Source organism: Panthera uncia (genome assembly GCF_023721935.1).
Source record: "Panthera uncia isolate 11264 chromosome A3 unlocalized genomic scaffold, Puncia_PCG_1.0 HiC_scaffold_11, whole genome shotgun sequence".
NCBI lineage: Eukaryota > Metazoa > Chordata > Mammalia > Carnivora > Felidae > Panthera > Panthera uncia.
This window is the reverse complement of record NW_026057578.1, coordinates 63,442,002-63,462,911: the sequence shown is the minus strand read 5'-3', so window position 1 is coordinate 63,462,911 and position 20,910 is coordinate 63,442,002. Positions and strand designations below refer to the sequence as shown.

The following is a 20,910-nucleotide window of genomic DNA, read 5'->3' as shown; positions in this document are numbered from 1 at the left end:
AGTCTCTGTATAGTCCAAAACTCCCAGGCAGCTGTTTTCTAACTTGTCTTATAGAGTCTTGTCCTGGTGCCCTGGGTATATGCAGCTTAGTATTTGGCTAAATACTTTCAGAGTGTCATACAAATTTCTGGAGTTCTACTCTTTAAAGCTCCGTTCTCTCTGGTATCCCACTCTTAAAAGTCCAGTTACTTCAGCTGGCCAGAACTCTAATCTTTGCTTCCCCAGCTCAGTGAGATGGCTGTGCTCTGCTAGCCACTTCCCCGTGCCACAGTCTCCAAAGTCAGACAGATCATGGGCAGCTATGGGACTCATCTCATGTAGCTCTCCTCTCTCTAGAATCATAGACCTGCATTGCTTATTGTCTAACATCTAAAATTAGATATATTATGCCTGGCTTTCTAGTTGTTTATGGTGGGAAAAATACTCTGGTACAAATTACTCGATTGTAAATAAAGGAGAAGTCTTAACTGAGAATAAACTGAAGGTTGATGGGGGGTGGGAGGGAGGGGAAAGTGGGTGAAGGGCATTGAGGAGGGCACCTGTTGGGATGAGCACTGGGTGTTATATGGAAACCAATTTGACAATAAATTTCATAAAAAAAAAAAGTAGAAGTCTTGCTTTTTTTTCAAAATATCTTTAACCAGATATTAATGTGCACACATGTAGGCACAGACTCCATAGGCCTAACATAGAAAAGCTGCCGAGGCTTTGGGAGCTGAGTGGAGATTCCAGAGGTTATACATTGCCCTGGAAACACAGGGGTTCTAGCCATCCATAGTGGGAAGACGTCACTGGAAGAACTGTAGGCACTCCTTTGAGAACCCCCAGAAGATCCATGCCTTAAGAGTGGGGCTACTCTAGCCCTAGAGTCAGGGTAGAAGGTTGGGTTCTAAAAATTAGTTTCCATTTGTCTTGTGCAGGACAAGGAAGACAGTTGCCCCAGGGATCTTTCTGTCAAGTTGGCTTGAATAAATTGGTTTCTGTTAAATAGCGTAAGTTAATGCAAACTAAACTGGGTGCCTAAATACTGAGTTAGCAATAAAGGAGTCTTCAGCATACCTTCCATGTGATTTTTTTAAGGGAGGAGGATTTACAAAGATAATCTCTTCCTGTGTTGTTTTTCCCCCTCTTATGACCACTGGCCATACTTCATGTTTCCAGGTCTGGAAAAAAGTCCCTCCAGTACTGAAAGACTGATGCCCTTTGCCGTCTTAATTCCCAGAGTCCCATAAGCATAATGAATTGTTCACTGTATAATTTGTTCATTTAAAAATAAAAATATGCTGTTAGTGTTCAAACTATTTTTTCTTAAAAGAATGCGTTTATGAAGAAATATTTTAAAGGCTTTTATCAAGAGCATTTGTCTCATTACATATAAATATCTCTGATCTAGTAGAGCTAGAACACGTAGGTTTTTAGAAGATTAAATACAGTATTTCTATGGTGCTGACCGTTGTCTTAGTCTTGAAAGGGAATATACTGTATACTGGCTTTGAAGAAGTAGAGAAGGAGCTACTCTTAAGCACATATTCTATTTTCTGAAATGTCTCCATTCTTCTATCAGTTCTGCCTTTCATGGGTCATCATTACCCACTCCCCTAGATGACTTCTTAAAACTGTCACATGTCAAAGAAAAGTCAATGCAAGATGAGGAAGTCACCTTGCTTTATGTGATTGACTAGACTTTCCCTGTAAAGCTTTTTTGCATCTTTAATTCCTAATTGCATTTTGTATTTTGATGATAGTAAGAGGTAGGAAGAACCATGAGTGAGTGATTAATTTATAAAGAAAATACTCAAGAATATTATAGGGAAAACAACTTGGGAATAAATTTAAGGTTTAATATGGAATATGCGAAGTGCAGTTTCACTGCTGTAAAAGTTATAGTCCACAGACAAGGTTTCGTCTGGAAGGACTTTTTAAAAATAGTTGTGAGATAATTTTAGTGCTTCAGGACAAAAAAAAAAAAAAAGAGCAGTTTGGATCAGCAATTCTTCAGAAGTTTGTGGTGGAGTAATAATAAAAACGTGGATTCTGACCTCAAAAAAGCTGACTGGCATGAATGAGTGCTTATATTCCTAAAATCTCATAAATTTTAGGTAAAAATGTAATGGCCCAAACAATATTTCTTAGAATTTGAAACAGACTGTTTCTACAATTCAAGTAACTTATCCAACAATTCAGTTAGATAACTTTTTAAAAAATGGAGTAATTCATTTTTCTGGCATCAAGGCCTTGACCATTAGCATAGCCCGTCCTGGGGTCCTCCTGCTCTTCTACTCATGACTGCCAGTAGGGGTGTGTGCCTCATCTCAGCTTTTCACAGATGTCAACTGGGCTTCTTAAAGGCATGGACTTCATATGTTTTTTCCTGTACTCACAACACCCAGCGCAGCCAGCCCAGTGCCTGGTGCATAACAGTCGCTTAGAAAACGTTTTTCGAATGACAGAATCAATGCCTCTGCTTTACTGCCACAGATATTATTGTGGGACAGTATGGAACTTCGTTCATTATTTCCTCCCCTAAAGGTAGGTGATTTGTAGTTTTAGAAAACAGTGTTAATTTTTTAATACTTTTCCTAAGCAAAAAGTTGGGGAAGAATGTAGGCCAAACCCAGGAGTATAGGTCACAGCAATTCTTGCAGAAAATTTTCTAACGTAAGTCTCCCTACTAGAGGAATTAAAAAATATTTGAACTCCGTAAGTTATCTTACAGGGTGTTTTGGTAAATAGCTGTTCTAATTTACATGTTTTAATGACTTCATAATAGTTCACATTGGTGACTATAATTTATTTGTATCAGTCCCATCTGAGTGTATTTTTAGATTGTGCGTACACACACGTCCTATCTTTGCACATATCTTTCTATTTCCTTAGAATAAATTCTTAACGTGTGAAGATGCCACATTATATTACATGCAAATTTTGTACAGTTGTTGTAAGGATTAAATTAGATAATATTGTAAAGCCTTATAACAATGCCTGACAGTAAAATCTCAAGGGTTTTTGGTAGTAAGGTTATTGGTTGCTGTTTTTGTTGTCTCAAACCTTCCCACTAGACTTTGAGCCCCTTGATACAATAACATCAGTTAGAAAAACATCAGCGATCCCAATTCCACATGACTTGAACAATAAGTAAATTTATTTTTCTTTATTAAATAGTAGAGAAATTTCATTACAATAAGGTCAGAGTAGTGGTGAGTTCAGAACTGGTTAATATAAAGTCTCAAGAGTATCATGAAGAACTACATTCCAGCCATCTGTGCCACCTGCCATCCTCACGGAGTCAGCTTTGTCCTCAAGCTTGTCCCAATCACATGATACAGTGCTTACCCTGGCTCCAGTAGTCCTATTTGAATGAAAAGAAGAAAAGATCCAGCTCTTCATAAGGCTCTATATACAAGGGTCTTTATTTAAGTTAGTCTTTAACCTCTCAGTAAAGAAGGCTTATTCTAAAGCCCTTAGCAGATTTACCCTTGTATTTCATTTGCCATCATGGAATAAATGGAATGGGACCACCATGACTGGCTTAGACCATTATTTTTCATACCCTTTGATCGTGATATACAGTAGGAAGTACATTTTAGACCATAACCAAGATACCTATCACACATGTATGTGTATATGTATACGTCTTACACAATTAAACATAATTCAAAATAAAAGCTTCTCAAAGTAATACCCTTATACCTATGATAAAGTTAAATACCATTTTTCTTTATAATTAAATACAAGGTTTTTTAACCCTCAAATACAAAAAAATCAGGAAGATTTAATTCAGTGTATAGGTATAATGTTCATGAATTTGTTCCAGTCTGGAATAAATGAGGACAATGAGCATATATGGTACACTATTAAGCCTACTATTTTAAATCCTGATTGAATCAAAATTGAAAATATGGAGCACTTGGGTGGCTCAGTTGGTTGAGCATCTGACTCTTGATTTCTGCTCAGGTCTTGATATCACAGTTCATGGGATTGAGCCCCGCGTCGGGCTTTGCGCTGTGGGATTCTCTTTCTCTGCCCCTCCCCTGCTTGCACTCTCTGTCTCTGACTCTCTGACTCTCTCTCTCTCTCTCTCAAAATAAATAAATAAATATTTTAAAAGGACATAATTTAAAAAAATTGAAGATACTTTTTCACATAACTAGGTCACTGAGTGGTAAAATAATCTTAGTGATAATTCATGCAGATAAGACTCCTGAGTGAGTTCTACACTCAAGGAGACAGGCTGCAAAGTACCTGCATACCAGGAGTTGGATCAGTGAGAACCATCTTGGAAGCTGCCTAGCACAGAATATAGAAACATAAGACAACTAAGTGTAGTGTGTGATGCTGGATTGAATTCTGGATGGGGAGGAAAAATACTGTAAGTACAATTGGGGGAGTTGATGAAATTTGAGTATGGGCTCTACATTAGATAACAGTACATCGGTGATAACTTTTCTGATTTTGATTATTCTATGGTGGTATGTAAGACAGTGTCTTTGTTGTTTGCAAATATACACTGAGGTACTTATTTGAGGGAAAGCTAAGGAAGTTCCTTGCATGTTATCCTCTGATTTTGAGATCACTTCAAAATTTTTAAAGTTTAAAAATGCCAAGAGAAAGTATTTTTCACCTGAAAAAAAATACGTATGTGGTTCTTGAGTCCACATATACTGAATGCATCCTATGTATATCATGTGTTTAATCCTTCTAATATACTGTTGGGTTTTGTTTGCTAGTATTTTGTTGAGGATGTTTGCATCTATCTTCACAAGGAATATTGGTCTATAGTTTTCTTTACTGATGTTATCTTTGTTTGGCTTTGACTTCAGAGTAATGCTGGCCTCATAGAATGAGTTAGGAAGGGTTCTCCTCTCTTCTGTTTTCTAGAAGAGTTTGAAAAGGATTAGTGTTAATTCTTTTTTAATGTTTGGTAGAATTCATCAAGCTGTCTGGTCCTGGGCTTTTCTTTGTTGGGAGATTTTTGATTACTGATTGAATCTCTTGCTTTAAGTCTGTTCAGATTTTCTTATTTCTTCTTGAGCCCATTTTTGGCAATTTCTGTGTTTCTAGGAACTTGTCCATTTTTTATTGCTTTGCAGTTTATCTAGTTTAATTTGTTTTTAAATTTTTTATATACATTTATTTATTTTTGAGAGACAGAGAGAGACAGAGCACAAGTGGGGAAGGGACAGAGAGAGAAGACACAGAATCAGAAGCAGTTTCCAGGCTCTGAGCTGTCAGCACAGGGCCTGATGTGGGGCTCGAACTCACAAGCCGTGAGATCATGACCTGAGCTGAAGTCGGACGTTCAACCGACTGAGCCACCAGGCGCCCCTTATCTAGTTTAATTTGTATTGAACAAGAATGCATTTTTATATTGTGTATATATATGTGATTCGGTTTTATGTGAATTTATACTTAAACCATACAAAATAAATCTGCCATAAAACTGCCTTCCCTTGCCTTGCATACGTGACCTAAAAGGCATTTATCATGTTGGTGTTTTGAGCATTCCATTGGCTTCACATCCTTACCAATACTTGGTATTTTCCATCTTTTGCATCTTAGCCATTTTGGTAGGAATGTTCCCAGTGTTTTTGTTTGGTTTTTAATTTTGCAGGTTTTATACTGTCATCTACAAACACATTGTTACCAACAATGCCATCTGGGGTCGATCATTTTTATTGTTTTGTGTATTTGTAAAATCATTTTTAAGTTTATTTTAAAGTCTTACAGGGTTTTGTTTTTTTTTTTTTCTATTTAAAATGTGCCTCAAGTCCAGTTGAATGGAGGAGTCAGCATTTTCTCTCATTTTTGTCACTGTTAACACTTCCAAATCTGGTAGTTGAGCTTGCTTCATTGCTTTTCTTTTTCCTCAGAGTTTATGGTGCTTAAGGTCAACTCGAGCTAACTTAGTTAAAATATTACAATTGCTGATAATTCAAAAAGTGTTACACTCAGTAACATCCTTTCTGAAAAATACAGTGAAAGTTTGTAACTAAACTTGGTTGAAAGAATCAGAACTTTGCCAATAGATGATAAACTTCTCATACTTTCTTTGATACTCTGCTTCATAAACTTGTAAAGTTACTCTTTAACCTTTCCGTCAATCTGTGACAGTCATTTATTAAAAGATCTAATGAGACAACCAGGAACATTGAAATTGAAATTGTCCATGTTCCTGGCCAATTTATGTATCCCTCTCACGTGGTACCCTCACCTGGTTGCATTATTGATTGTACTGTTTATTCCATGTTGAATATGTGCAACATGCTCTGTGTGGGTTATTTCTGTCTTGACTTTTCTGTGCTGCTGGCCAGCCACCAAATTAACTTTATGACCCTCTAATTGATCACAACCCTCAGCTTGAAAACCATTGATTTTACTGTTATTATCATCTGCTGCAGTGAGGCCAGTCTCCCCAAATCATATGGTCTTCCAGGGATGGGGTGGATGCATGGAACACAGTCACATTTCTGTTTGGAAGGAGGAAAAGAGGGTTGGAGACTAGAGGTTAGGCAACCAAGACCGTCCAGCTACAGGGACTACTTACCAAGCATCTGGTGTGGTTTGACATATGTGGGGTTGTTTGCCTTTATTCTAATGGCTCGCAACTATGACTTTTAGTTTTTCCTATTTGCTTATAGTTTTGTCTCTTTCCTCAGATACTTTTCTTGTCCCTGTCATGGTGCTTGCTGCTACGTTGTCTGCCATCTCCTACCTTCTCATTTTTAAACTGTCCCTTTTCATTTTGCTGTTTCTCATCTACTTAGGCCAAGAAGACTCTCCAGCTTCTTAAAAGTTGTGCCTCAAAAGTAATCAGGTTCTTAGCAGGGTCTTAGGTTTTTCTTTATGATCCTTTTCATGATTATGTTTGCTTATTAGGACTTTTAAAATTATGTCTGTAGTTTTTAGCTGTGGCCTAGATAACTAGGTTATCTCTGAAATATGAGAATACTCCTGCACCCTTCAGTCTTCCAGAACAAAAACTTCTATTACTAAAAGATAATAGTGTAATTACAATCCTTAAGGACTCTATTTACTCTATGGTCTTTGTAAGAGTTTAAGGTTATCAAACTTAACCTTGTGTTCTTGAGACAAATGGGGAAGGATGCTGACCTATAGTTTCACATCTGGGAACAACAACTAGAGTACCTTTAAGTTTAGAATTATGAATAACATCAAGTGTATTAGGAGGTACTCATTGTGGTAATCTGGCTTCAGTTAGCCAACAAATATTTACCTTCAAATACTGTGTTTCATAAATACTAAGATGCACATTTTCTTACATTTTAACATTTCTGAAATCAGGATGCTTAACAATTAATGGTGTCCCAAAAAAATAAAAAAAAAAAAATTAATGGTGTCCTATGGTTGCTGTTGGCCCCGGGGCATATCGTGGTGTAGTTTCTGTGCGAACTTGATTATTAATCTTGGAGCCATGACTGAACTGCAGGCCCTTCGCTGTTTTAGTCAGCAAGCTATTGAACAATAAAACACTTAAGGATCTTTAAGGAAAGAATAGGAGTTTTGTTGCTGTCCAAAATCTCTTCTGTTGATACTTTCTGTTCAGATTAAGGTAGAACTACTACCACAGCTTACAGAATGAGCATCAGAAGCTTTAAAGAAACTCTCAGAGACTATGGAGTATAACTGTTTCAGGAAATGCTCCATGACCTGGGATCTTAAGAGTTCAAGGGCAATACTGAATGGAGAAATTTGGACATCTAAGGCTCCGAGTAAAAAAGTGGTTCAGAAGAGTTGAATGCTGAATGTGAAGAAATTTTAGAAATACCTTAACCAGTTTAGATTGCTTATATTTTCCTTTTTATCTGTGCATAATAGATGACTTAAGAACTTCCTAATAAGTCTAAAAGAATTCTTTCAGTATTTAAAAAAGTAAAATTTTCAAGCATCGTGTCATGATTTAACAGGCAGTGTAGTTTCTTTCTTAGTGGTACGTCAACTAACAGTGCCTTTGATAAGCAATAATATCTTCACTGTGATGAAACAGAGTTTGATTTACTGTCACACTTCTTGTGTATTAGTGTACTGCTTCCTACGATAATTTACGCTTTCTTCTCCTAAGAGGAACTAAGGAACAATGCACATGTGAGTGAAGGTAACACCACCAGGCAGCGTGTGAATGATGGAGACCAGTAGGTCTCCAAGTGTGTTCCTGGAAGCAGCAGCGGCAGCACCACCTGAGGGCTTATTCGCATGCAGATTCTCAGGCCCCACCCCAGACCCACTGAGTCAGCCTGTGTTTTAACAAGCCCTACGGGTGATTTTGATACCATGCTAAAGTTTGAGAACTACTGTTCGGGCAGAATTCTGGGAAAGGGAAACTTACTGGTGCTGTTCTATTGAGGTTAGGTATATGAGTGATTTAGAGGGTAAGAAAACATAGATTCCTTAAGTTCAGCTCAGTTACATGCTCACAGTGTGTTTAAGAAAAGTGAAAAAATGTACTACGTTGTGTCTCAGCCAGCTGCCGGTGACACAGGTATATAATGGAGTAGTCCAAAACCTGCCTGTCTTGCTTTCACTTTTGGTTGACTTTTGATCTTTGTCTTTTTAGCATGACGTATCTCAGACTTTGCTCAAGGCAACACTGGACAGTGTTGTAGAAGAATGTGTCAGCTTTGTGGGAGTGGATATTAACATCTGTTCTGAAGTTTTGTTGAGGTGAGACGAGAGGTCTGTGGCTGAAGATCACAGAATCTTCAGTTTAACTGGCTGTTCAGTTTAAACTGAGCTAACGTAAGGAGACACATGTATGAAGTTGTCAAATATAAAAAACCTCTGAGTTCCTACCTTGCTCTAGGTAATCAGTTTGAGGGGAAGACATCGTTCAAAAAAAGACTTATAACAATTCACATTATCCTTTTTAATACTGCAAATCTAAAGTGAAGAGCATATGGTAACCATTGAGTGCATTAGTGTTGCTAATAGAACTTAAATAAGGTTAACATGGAAAAGAACTGTTTCCCACCACATGAGAGTAGATATTTTTCACTAGTTCAGTCTCTTGCATACATCTGTCAAAGCTGGCAATAACCAGAAGATAAATTCTGAGGGTTCAAAGTATGGTTACCATATTTTTACCTGGAATCTGCAAGTCACATATCAAAATCTTTATCATACTATAATCATGTCTTATATACCCTTTTTAGTGTGGTTATAGAAGAGCTGCTTTTTTCCGTTCATAGTTTGGCATTTATTACACAAGTCTGCTGATGCAGCATGAAATTCTGGACCTCTGTAAAAGATCTAGACTTCTTTGCTTTGAGATTAGTATAGCAGAAAATATCCCTTACATTTAAAGGTGTTGACTTTCTACCACAGCTACAAACAGTCCATAATTTCATGTATAAAATTCAGTAATAGAATTAAGAATCTCTTAAATAGTAATTTTTAAAGTTAGCACCAAGCAAACTACTTAATGATAGAGTTTTTATATTTTTAAACTAACCAGGACAGTCATGACTTTCTATAGTTTAAGGCTTTATGTTAATGAGAATAGGCTGATTAAAAAAAAAAAAACAGGGTACTACAACACAGCTGAAGCTATTGTAACTTTTGCTCCTAACTCACTTGTAAACTAAGCAGGAAAAGGCAGAATTATTACTTGATTCAGAAACACGAGGAACATGAGTAGTATAGAATTACTGTGGGGAACAATTCTTTTCTTTTCTTTTCCCAGTGTCCATCAGTTTACCAGCATCTTTATGACAGCTGCTGGTTTTGTCATTAGTTTGCATTGTGTTGTCCTTGCCTCCTCTTGGACAACTCTTTCCCCTTTGTCTTTTTTATTTAACTCCCCTTTGGATTTACTTAACTTAGAGCCATATGACAGTATGTAATTGCAATGGTTTTTATGATGCATATCGTTGACTTTCCAGATGAGATCTTTTCTTTGATTATTCTTAGAACTATTGTATCTACCACATTATTCATTTTGTTTATTTTTTTAGGCATATTGCAGGACTCAATGCCAACCGAGCCAAAAATATTATTGAATGGCGAGAGAAAAATGGACCCTTTGTCAACCGAGAACAGCTAAAAAAAGTGAAAGGGCTGGGTCCAAAATCTTTCCAACAGTGTGCTGGCTTCATCAGAATCAACCAGGATTATATTAGAACATTTTGCAGGTGATTATTAAAGTGTGCGCTTTGGGTTCTGTTACCAACCTTCTCTGTTACTGTTGCCCATCCTGCTCACTGGCCTAAATCCTAGGTGTCCATTTGTTCAGTCCTTCAGTATATGTTGACTCTAATCTTTGCTCGGCACTGGGAATCCAGCAGTGAACAAATCAACAAATTCCATGTTCTCGTGAAGTTAAATTTTAACACGAGGCAAACAATAAATAAACTAGTAAAATAAATAGTTTCAGATGTAGTAAATATTATACACATTAAAACAGAGTGATATGACACTGTCTTGGGGAGCGGTACAACTGCTTTCAATGAGTTATTCATTGAAAAGTTATTTGAGCTGAATTTTGAATGAAATGAAGGAGCTAACCACACAGGGATTAGAAGGAAAGCATTATAGGAAGAGCATGCGGGATGTGTGCAAGGTCCTAAGGCACGACCAAATTTGGTGTATTCGGGAAATGAAACTAAGGCCAATGGGATTGGAGCATCACAAGTGGGAAGGACCGGTACAAGAAGAGGTGACAAAGAGGACTTCACAACAGCCACTTCATATTGACAGCTGTTTCCCTAAGTATACTTGGGCCTCCCCACACCCTCCTCCCTGACCAAAGCATAATTGTCAGTTGTGTAGATTGAGAGCTAAATTCTTGCTCTTAATTTCTAATCCTGCTAGCACAAAAGCAAAGAATTTGGGTAAACTTCGCATTTTGTAATCATGAAAGAATAGTTTTTATGTACTTGCTACTTTGGGACTACCTGTCTATATTCGTTTCTATTATGTTTTTCTTTTGACAAAATTATAATAAAGGGGCGCCTGGGAGGCTCAGTCAGTTAAGTGGCCGACTTCAGCTCAGGTCATGATCTCGCAGTTTGTGAGTTTGAGCCTCACCTTGGGCTCTGTGCTCAGAGCATGGAACCTGCTTCGGATTCTGTGTCTTCCTCTCTCTGTGCCCCTCCCCTGCTTGTGCTCTGTCTCTCTCTCAAAAATAAGTAAACATTAAAAAAAATTTTTTAATAAAAAATTGTAATAAAAGTAATATGGAAGAATAATCTTTAGTCTGGCAAAGACTAATAAGGGAAAACCAGACCCACTGGACAGTAATAATGATAATAATAATAATGGAAAACCAGCCCCACTGATAATAATAATATTAACAATATAAAGTTATAGTTACATAACTGGTTTTGATGTAGAAATAGATGAGAATAGAGTCTGCAATTCACCAAAATAGAGACAGAATTTAGTTTATGATAAAGGTGGAGTTTCAAACACTGGTATTATGACAGCTGGCAGGAATTTGATATGTGTAGGGGAAACTGTAGTTGCACCTCATACCTTATACCCAAATAAATCCCAGATGGATCACAGACTTAAAAAGAAGAAGTGAAACTGCAAAAGTACCAGGAGACAACATGGGTAAACTTTGCAGAGGATTGGAGTGGCAGAAGGCCTTTTCTGAGTAGACCACAAAACCCAGAAGCCAGAAATGAAAAACAACGGAGGATAAAATAATCCCATGTTTCTTAGTTTATATGTTTTTTGAACACTTAGTTAGAACAGTATAAAAAATAAATGAAAAGGAAAGAGTACCTCAGCTTCTGACTTCAAATAGTTTCTTATATATTGCTTCCTGAAAGTAAATTTATACTTCTATCAACTTGTATGTTTATTATTTAAAAATTCAGGGGCGTCTGGGTGGCTCACTGGGTTGAGCATCCAACTCTTGATTTTAGCTCAGGTCATGATCCCAGGGTTGTGGGTGCTGCTCTGAGCGTGGAGCCTACTTAAGATTCTCTCTTGCTCTCTCGCTCTCACTCTCCCTCTCCCTCTCTCGCTCTCTCCCTCCCTGTGCCCCTCTCCCCTGTTTGCATGCTCTTTAGAAAAAAAAAAAAAAAAAAAAGGATTGTGCTATGCAACTATTTGCAACTTGCTTTATTTGTTTCCGTAATACATCTTGGTTTTCTTTCCACATATTACATATCGATATAGATCATTATTTATGGTGTCTGCATAGTATTTAGTTTGTGGGGGAAACCATAGCTTAATCTAATCAGTATCCTATTGATGAACATTTGAGTTATTTTTAAAGCCTTATATTTTTTCAACTGATAATGAAGTACTTGAAGTTTCATGACTGTTACATCTTCTTGATAACTCATACCTTTGTTCGAAATGGACTGTTGCTATGTCATTGAGTGTTTTGTGCATTGAAATCTATTTTGTTTGCTAGCTATGTTGCTACACTTGCCTTTTCAGTATGCTTGGTATTTTTTTATTTTCAAACTTTCTATGACATTTAATTTTTGTTACAACTCTTGTAGATCGATAGATTTCATGGGTTTATCCAATTTTAATTAATACATTCACATTTACTACATTTATTGATATTTTGGACTTCATCTATCGTATATTTTCTCTTCATCATGCTTTCTGATTTTCTCTCATGCTGTTTGTTGGATTTCTCAGCTAACAAGTTTTCCTTATTTTTCCACCTCGTTTTTATCTCCCCTTAGTGATTTCAAGTTGTTTGTGTTTCTCTGGTGATTATCCTTAAGTGTGATTTGGACTGGCCTCTGCAGTTAATAGGTGTCTCTGTCCTCCCGGAAAAGACTAGCACCTTAGGACTCTTCCCAGCCTCTTTCCTTCAGCTGTATGTTCCATGATGAGATGACTTGGGATTTTAGTTTCAGACTATCCTATATATATATATATATATATATATATATATATATATATATATATAATATATTTATTTATATATTTATAAATATACATATATTTATATATTTAAATACATATATTTATATATTATATATTTATATATTTATAAATAAGTATATTTATATATTTATATTTATATTTATTTATTTTGAGGGAGGGAGAGAGAGTGTGTGAGCAGGAGATGGGCAGTAAGAGAGGGAGACAGAGAATCCCAAGCAGGCTCCATGCTGTCAGCGCAGAGCCCAAATCAAGAAGCAGAGGCTTAACTGACTAAGCCTCCCAGGTGCCCCTATACATATATTTTTTACATTATTCATGAGCAGTTTTTTAACGTAGCAAGATTTTATAGTTTCTGTGCTCATCACTGTTTCTTGTAGCCCACATGATCACTCTTCTTGAATTTGTTGTTTTTGCTGGAATGTATTCTTAAATTCTTTTCAGAGAGAGTATATATATTATATGGGTTCTACTTCAATCCTTACATGTCTGAAAACAATTGTCATTTGCCCTCCTCTCTGAATGCTAGTTTGGCGAAGTATATGATTCTCGATTCAAAATCATTTTCTCTCAGAACTTTTAAGATACCAGTTCACTTCATTCTAGCATCTGCTGTTTATCAGGGAGTAATCTGATGCCAGTCTGATTCTAGTTCCTTGGGAAGTATTCTGTTTTATTTTTCTTTCTTGATTCTTAAGTCCTATTCTAAAGTTGCCCCACAGTATGTCAAATCTAAGTCTTTTCCCATTCATCCTATTCTGTAATCAGTAGGTTCTCTTAATTTGGGAACTTGTATTTTTCTTCAGTTCTGGGAAATTGTTTTCTTTTTCCTTCTCCCTTTCCTTTTTATTTAATTTATTTCTCTGCGGTTTTCTCTGTTCTCTCCTAGAATGATACTTTTACAGGCTAAATCAGTGAGGAATATTTTTGGCTTTAAGTAACAGGAAACTCTGTTAACAATGTTTAAGCAAATATGTGTTAATTTCTATGAAGGGAATGGTCAGAATGTGGGTGCTGTTTGTGCATATTTGTGTGGCAGAAAAATAAGCACATTTTAAAGACTTTTCTTTTCTTCCCAATTTTCCCTTCCCTCCTACTCCTTGCCTCTTTCAATGGTGATAGTAGTCAGCAAACCGAATCTGCGGGCCAAATTCAGGGAGTTGCTGTGACATCTTCAGCAGGTGTTGAGGTCACAAATGAGAAGCAGGGCAAGAAGAAGAGCAAAACTGCAGTAAATGTTGTACTGAAGCCAAATCCTTTGGACCAAACTTGTATTCACCCGGAATCGTATGACATAGCGATGAGGTAAGTCTGAGGTCCATGTGAGAATTCTCCGTGTCCAGAGTGAGTTCTCTACAGCAAACGACCTTTGTTTTGGCATAATGGAGACTTAAAAAATATGGCCATATTTAACATGACAACATTTTTCAGAAGTTCCGCATTGCTGAGTTATGTGACACATTATTTTATTTCAGTGAGGAATGAAACCATTATTCCTGGAGCAGTGTCAAGCTAATAAACCCTGGTACTAATGGTGAAGTGTGTGTAATGGAAATTGCATGGCACTCTCCTCTGTTTGTTTTGGAAATTAACAAGACACAAATGACTAGCACCTGGCTTAAAGCTTGTGCTTATCTAAAGATAAAGCCCTTTTGGAAGTAAACAGCCAACTCTCAGATTTCTAATAAGTATTGCCCAGCTAGGTTATTACAAAGTCTAAGAAATGATGTACTTTTAATGAGCATACATTCCACAGAATGATATGGCAGAGGTTTTTGAGTACATGGAAAGATTTAATGCTAGGCATTAAAAGAAAAAAAAAATTAGCACCACATTGAATTAGTTTAAAAATTTTTAATTAGTGCAGAAACTGTCTCGCTACAACACTAAATAGTTTAAGGCTTTTAGTGAGTTAAATAACAGTAGGTTTTAAGATAGTATTTTAACGTTCATTGAATCTGAAGTGAGATTTTTAACTTGTTTTGAAAAATTTATATTTGATTATTTTAGTAAATGGAAATTGTTTTCTTTTTTAAAAGATGTTTGAAATTATACATTATATACCACATGTAGAGAACTTAGAAAATAGGGGAAAAAGAAGAAGTGAAAAATAATATTCTGTCAACATCAAAACAGTGGTACCTGTTTTTCCCCCAGCATTTTGTCATGGAAAAATTTAAGCATAAAATTGAAAAAACAAAGTTTACAGTGAATTCCTGTATACCCACACCTAGATTTTATCATTAACATTTTATTATGCCTGTTTTTCCACTTACCTGTCCATCTATTTGTTCCTCAGTCCTTCTTATTTTATGTATTTCAAAGAAAATTGCAGACATCAGTACACTTTCAACTAATACTTCAGTATGCATATCATTAACCAGAATTCTGATTATTAACAACATTTTTTCCTTTGAGGTAAAATTCACCTACAATTAAATTTTAAGTGTATATTAGCTGAGTTTTTGGCAAATACTTATATGTGTATAACCCAAACTCCTCTCGAGATCAAACAAACAAACAAACAAAAAAAACCTTGCCATCATCCTAAAACCTTTCCCCATCCTGGACAATCCCTGTCCAAGCCTCCTGGAGCTAACTGCATGTTCTGACTTTTTCTGCCAAAGGTTACTTTGCCTCTTCTAGAACTTCTTATAAATGGTGCCATACAATTGTACTCTTGTGTAAGCCTTCTCTCAGCCTAAAGTTTAGAGATTTTTATCCATGTTGTAACAAGTTTGAGTGGCCTGTTTCTCTTTATTGCTAATATTTCGTCGTATGAATGTACCACAGTTTATTCTCCTTATTGAAATACCTTTACTATTTCCAATTTTGGGCTATTATGAGTAAAGCTGCTATGAATATTCTTATACAGTTTTTGTTGTTGACATTTGCTTCCATTTTTCTTGGAAAAATACTTAGGAGAGGATTTTCTGGCTCCATAAGGTAGGTGAATGTTTTAGTATTCTTAGAAACTTGTAGCCAATGCCATTTTGCACTCCCATTAACAATATATAAGAGTTCTGGTTACTGTGCACCGTTATCATCATTTGATGTTAGTCTTTTTCATTTTAGCCATTCTCTTATGTGTGTGGTAGAATCTCTTTGTGGTTTTGATTTGCATTTCTCTGATGACATTGAGTACTTTCTTGTGGGCTTATTAGCCATTGACGTACCTTCTTTTGGAAACTGTTCATATCATTTAACCATTTTCTAATTGAGTTGTTTACCTTTTTATTATTGGGTTGTGGGAATTTTTTAAATGTATTCTGGGTATTAGTCTTTTGTGAATATATGTTTTGTCCTGGGTTGTCGTTTACCTCTTTATTTTCTTATTGGTGTCTGTTGATGAGCAGAAGTTTTAAATTTCGATGATGTCTAATATATTGATATTTTCCTTTTATAGTTATTGCTTTCTGTGTCCCGTCTGAGAAACTTTTGCTACCTCAAAACATTTTTCAGTGTTTTCTTCCAAAAGCTTTTAGGTCTGTGATGCATCTGAAATAACAATTCATGTATGATTTGAAGTAAGGATCAAGGTTCATTTTCTTTTGTCCATTATGAACATTCAGTTATTTTGGCACCAAGTTTGAAAAACAACAACACAACTTTGTTTTTTACCCGTTGCTTTGGTGGCTTTGTTGCAAACCAAGTGACTGTGTAAGTGTGGGTCTCTTTCTGGCTCTCTTCTTGTTTCATTGATCTGTTGGTCAGTACCATACTATATTGGTCTCTATAGCTTTATGCTAAGTTTTGAAGTATGAGAGTGTTAGTCCTCTAATTTTTTTTAAATACTACTCTGAATATCATAGATGATTTGTATTTTCCTGTACATTTTATAGTGAGCTTATCAAGTTTCATTAGAAATGATTGAGTTATGATTGGGATTACATGGAGTCTGTAGGTGAATTTAGGAATAGTTGATGTCTTCATAATACTGAGTCTTTTCACCATGAATTTATCACATCTTTTCACTTATTTTGGTCTTTCATTTCTCGCAGCAGTGTTTTAAAATTTCCACTGTACAGGTCTTGCATGTATTTTATGTTTTCCAACTTATAAATGGAAGTTTTTGAATTTGTTGCTAATTTTTGCTAATATGTAAAAATACAATTAATTTTTCATAGCAACTATGTATCCTGCAGCCTTGCTAATAAGTTCACATACTAGTTCTAGTAGGTGTTTGTAGGTTAAGTTTTCCTACATAAACAATTATGTTACTAGCAAATAGATGGAAGCTTTACTTCCTCTTTTTTAATCTTAATGCTTTTTCCTTTTCTTGCCCATTGCAATGGCTGGGACCTTTAGGACTGTGTTGAATAGGAGTGGTGAGAGTGGACTTCCTTGTCCTGTTCTCAGTCTTAGAACATGGTTCTCGTTTTTTTGATATTAAAAGAAAGTGTGGTCTCATGTTATAGTAATTGTGTGTGGTCTCATATTATAGTAATTGTGTTTTAAGTGTTTGTTGTTTGAGAAGATGCATGTGTACTGCACATGATTGTATACACTTCTTGCAACAGCTGACATCTTCATGGGTCCTAAGTCAGCATTTTGTTATATGCAGCTCAGTGTCTTTTTAATAATGTATATTTTTGTTTGTTTTCCTAATATAGTTCTAATATAGTTTATAAATTTTTCAGCTTGCCTTCTAACATAAGCACAATTTTTTATTTTATTTCTGCCTATCTCTCTTTTTAAAAAGCTGGGTAATATTCCATCACATGATTGAAGTATAATTTGGTAATAGCAGTGGTTCCTCATGATGGATGGATTCCTAGAAGTGGAATTACTCTGCCAAAGGGTTTGAGAGTTTATGTGGCTCTTGATATATGTTGCCAAGTAACATACCAATTTGTAATGCCACCAGCAGTGTTGAAGCTGGAGAAATCTTGAATTTCTCCTTTTAAGCAGGACTTTTCTGCCAGTTTTCACATGGGCCACTGTCTGCATGTGGAACATAAAAGCCCTACCAGCCCTACCCGTCTCTATGCTTCCTTTGGGAGTAACCTTGTCTCTCAGAAGGAGGATACTTGTAGACTATTTCATGGGAAGTTGTTTTCTACATGAAGTTCAACTCCGGACCTTTAAAATCTGGCAGCAGAACTAGTAATTTATCTGATTAAGCTTACCATCCCCATTATCCACCTTGGAACGATGATAGTCATTTCTGGCTCTCAAACATACTTAGTATAGACGTCACTCAACATACGTAGCTCGTACTTTCATATAGTGTTACACAAGGATCTTCCCAGGGAAGGAAAGCTCATAAAGCTTATGGGTAGGTCATCATTGGTTTGACCTCAGTTCTGTAAAAGTAAGTTCGACTGCAGTAAAGTTCATTTTTAGTTACATCAGAAAACCGGTAGGAATGTAATAATTGGCTTTCATGCCCCCCCTACCATAATGTCACTCCCAGATATACACCAAGATATGAAGCTGTTAAGTCTTTTTACTTCTGTATTTATGGTATTCTTTCTCACATAATATTTAGAAATTGTGATACTTTTTAACCTAACTTAGTCATTTAGTGGTTCTTTAAAAAGTCTATTTTTAAGCTATTTTTATTATTTATATTACTTTTTAAAAGTTTTATTTTACCAGTTTTATTTACATGTAGGGATTCTCTGTTAAATATTGAAGTGATTTGTTGTGTGTTTTCTAGTTTGTTTACCTTTTTTATCTCCTTACAATGCTATTTTGTTTTTGAAATATGGATGTTTAGCTTCTTTTTGCTTTTATGCAAATTGATATTCTCTTAATATAACTGATCTCTAAGATCAATACAGTATTTCCTATACTTTTTTCATATTCTTTGTGGTTTTGGTTTTTTACTCTATGAATTGTATTGATGATTTTATTTATTGTTTGGAATGTACAGAGCATTGTGGTAGGGCCTGAAGAATATGAAAATGAATGGAGGCACTTCATGCTTTCAGGGAACCTACCAAAGTAGAATAAAACTTACTCACAAATAATCATAACAGAGGTCAGCAGTCAATGCCCTTTGTGAAGCACAAAGGTGTTCACCGGACTGAGAGGTCATTGCCCAAGGGGATTGTCTTGTAAGGGCAAGATGACTTGAGGCCATTTGGATTGAGAAACTGAGAGGATGAACTGCTCTATCTGAGATGAGGAAGACCATGGTTGGAGCCAGGTTTGGGGAAAAGACCAGGAACTGGGTTTAAAGCATGTCCGGTTTGAGGCATCAAGCAGGGAGTTGGATGCACGAATCTGGAGTTTGGAAGAGCGGACTGGGCTGAGGATATTAATTTAAGACCCATGTATTTATGCAGGTCCTTAAATCCATGAGAAAGGAAGAAACAACCACAGGGGTGACCAAAGTTTGGTTAGTTCTTCAACTGCTCTTTTCCTCGTTCCCTCCAGTAACAGTTTCCACTTCCTCCTCCAGTGTCTCTGGTGTTCATGTTATTTTTGCCATTCATATCCAGTTACTGTCTTTTATACCCTTCATCCAGTCTGTCAGACAACAGTATTGGCTGTCCTTTTATTATTTTTAAATTTTTTTTATTTATTTTTTTAAGCAGACTCCACGCCCAGTGTGGAGCCCAACGCGGGGTTTGAACTGGTGACCCTGAGTTCAAGACCTGAGCTGAGATCAAGACTTGGACGCTTAACCAACCGAGCCATCCAGGCTCCCCATTCGTTGTCCTTTTAAAATATACCCAAGGTCTGACCACTTTTCATCAACTCTTGTGTCATCTTTGTCTCAGTCACCATCATCTCCACCTGGATTACTGCATTTAGTCTAACAGGTTTCTCTGCTTCTACCACTGAGCATCTATCTGGATAGTCTAAGCACGACAGACAACTAGATTCTTTCAACATGTAAATCAGAGTGTGTCACTCTTCAGCATAAAACCCTGGTCTCAGTTTCACTTAGAATTAAGGCCAAGTCCCTATGCCTTCCAATGCCTTTTTGACCAGTTTCCTATTTTTCCCTCCCTTGCCCGTTCTACTCTAGCCATGCTGGCCTCCTTGCTATTCCTTGAACATGCCAAGCCTGCTCCCACATTAGGACCTTTACACTGTCTGGTCGACCCTCTTCCTGGAACACTTTTCCTCCAGATATCTGCACAGCTAACTACTTTACCTCCTTTACCTCACCAAGACTTTGCTCACATGCCACCTTGTCAACAAGACTGACCCTGACTACCCTACTTAAATCTGGAAGCCCTTACCCATAAGCCTGGTAATTCTGAGCCCCGTTACTCTGTTCTTTCTCTTTTTCCTACAGCACTTATCACCTTTATCATACTTTACAGCTTATATATTATGCTGGTTATATACGATCAGTCTCCCTGAGAGCAGGAATCTTTGAATGTATTCCAAGATTGCAGAACAGTACCCTGGAATACAGCAGGCACTCAGAAGGTATATGTTTAACGAATGAATAATTCTGTGAATACGAGCCTCGGTTAGTGGAAAGAAGTAGTGCCATTAACATTCATTATGCAACAAGAGAGGAGGACCAAGCCTTTGTATTTGTTGTTTTTGTGCGGGGCTGGTGAGGGCGGATGGGAGGTAAGAGATATAAAGAGAGGGAGAAAGGAGGATACAAATTTCAGCTTTAGATACGTTGAGTTTGAGTTGCTAAAATATTCATGAGAACCTCTCTTGCAAGCAAAAGGAAAGGTAGAGCTAGAGTTTAGGAAAAGGGCCTGGACTAGACATGATGACACATAGGATTGGAATTATCAGTGGAGAGGCAAGAGATAAGGAGTCATGTGAGCAGAGGCACTCATCCAAGGAAGCATGTAGAACAAGAGGAGAAGGTGGCTAAGGTCAAACACTTGAAGAATATCTACATTTAGAGGGCCAGAGGAGGGAGAGAAGTCAGAGAAGATAGAATATGAAAACAAACATCATGAAAGAAGGTCAGTAAGTTGATGGTGTCACATATGGCAGAATGGGTAAGTGGTTTAAGGATGTCACAGTCAGGGGGTCATTAGATGGGAAATTAACTTTAGTAGAGTGTCAGGGAAAGAAGCCAATGTGTAAGAGACTGGGGAAAAGCAAGCG

The 20,910-nt window shown here is 36.7% G+C and overlaps 1 protein-coding gene across 2 annotated transcripts in view; it reads left to right on the top strand.

Moving 5' to 3' along the window:
• The window catches only part of SRBD1 (S1 RNA binding domain 1), a 198,482-nt gene that overhangs the window by 161,526 nt on the left and 16,046 nt on the right, over nucleotides 1-20,910 (top strand). The window contains exons 17-19 of one of the 2 annotated variants that reach the window (XM_049651442.1): nucleotides 8,573-8,679; nucleotides 9,969-10,145; nucleotides 13,996-14,175. In XM_049651442.1, the coding sequence (XP_049507399.1) occupies nucleotides 8,573-8,679; nucleotides 9,969-10,145; nucleotides 13,996-14,175 (464 nt within the window). Of the gene's footprint in view, nucleotides 1-8,572; nucleotides 8,680-9,968; nucleotides 10,146-13,992; nucleotides 14,176-20,910 lie in introns of both variants that reach the window. The other variant, XM_049651441.1, reaches the window with a different exon arrangement.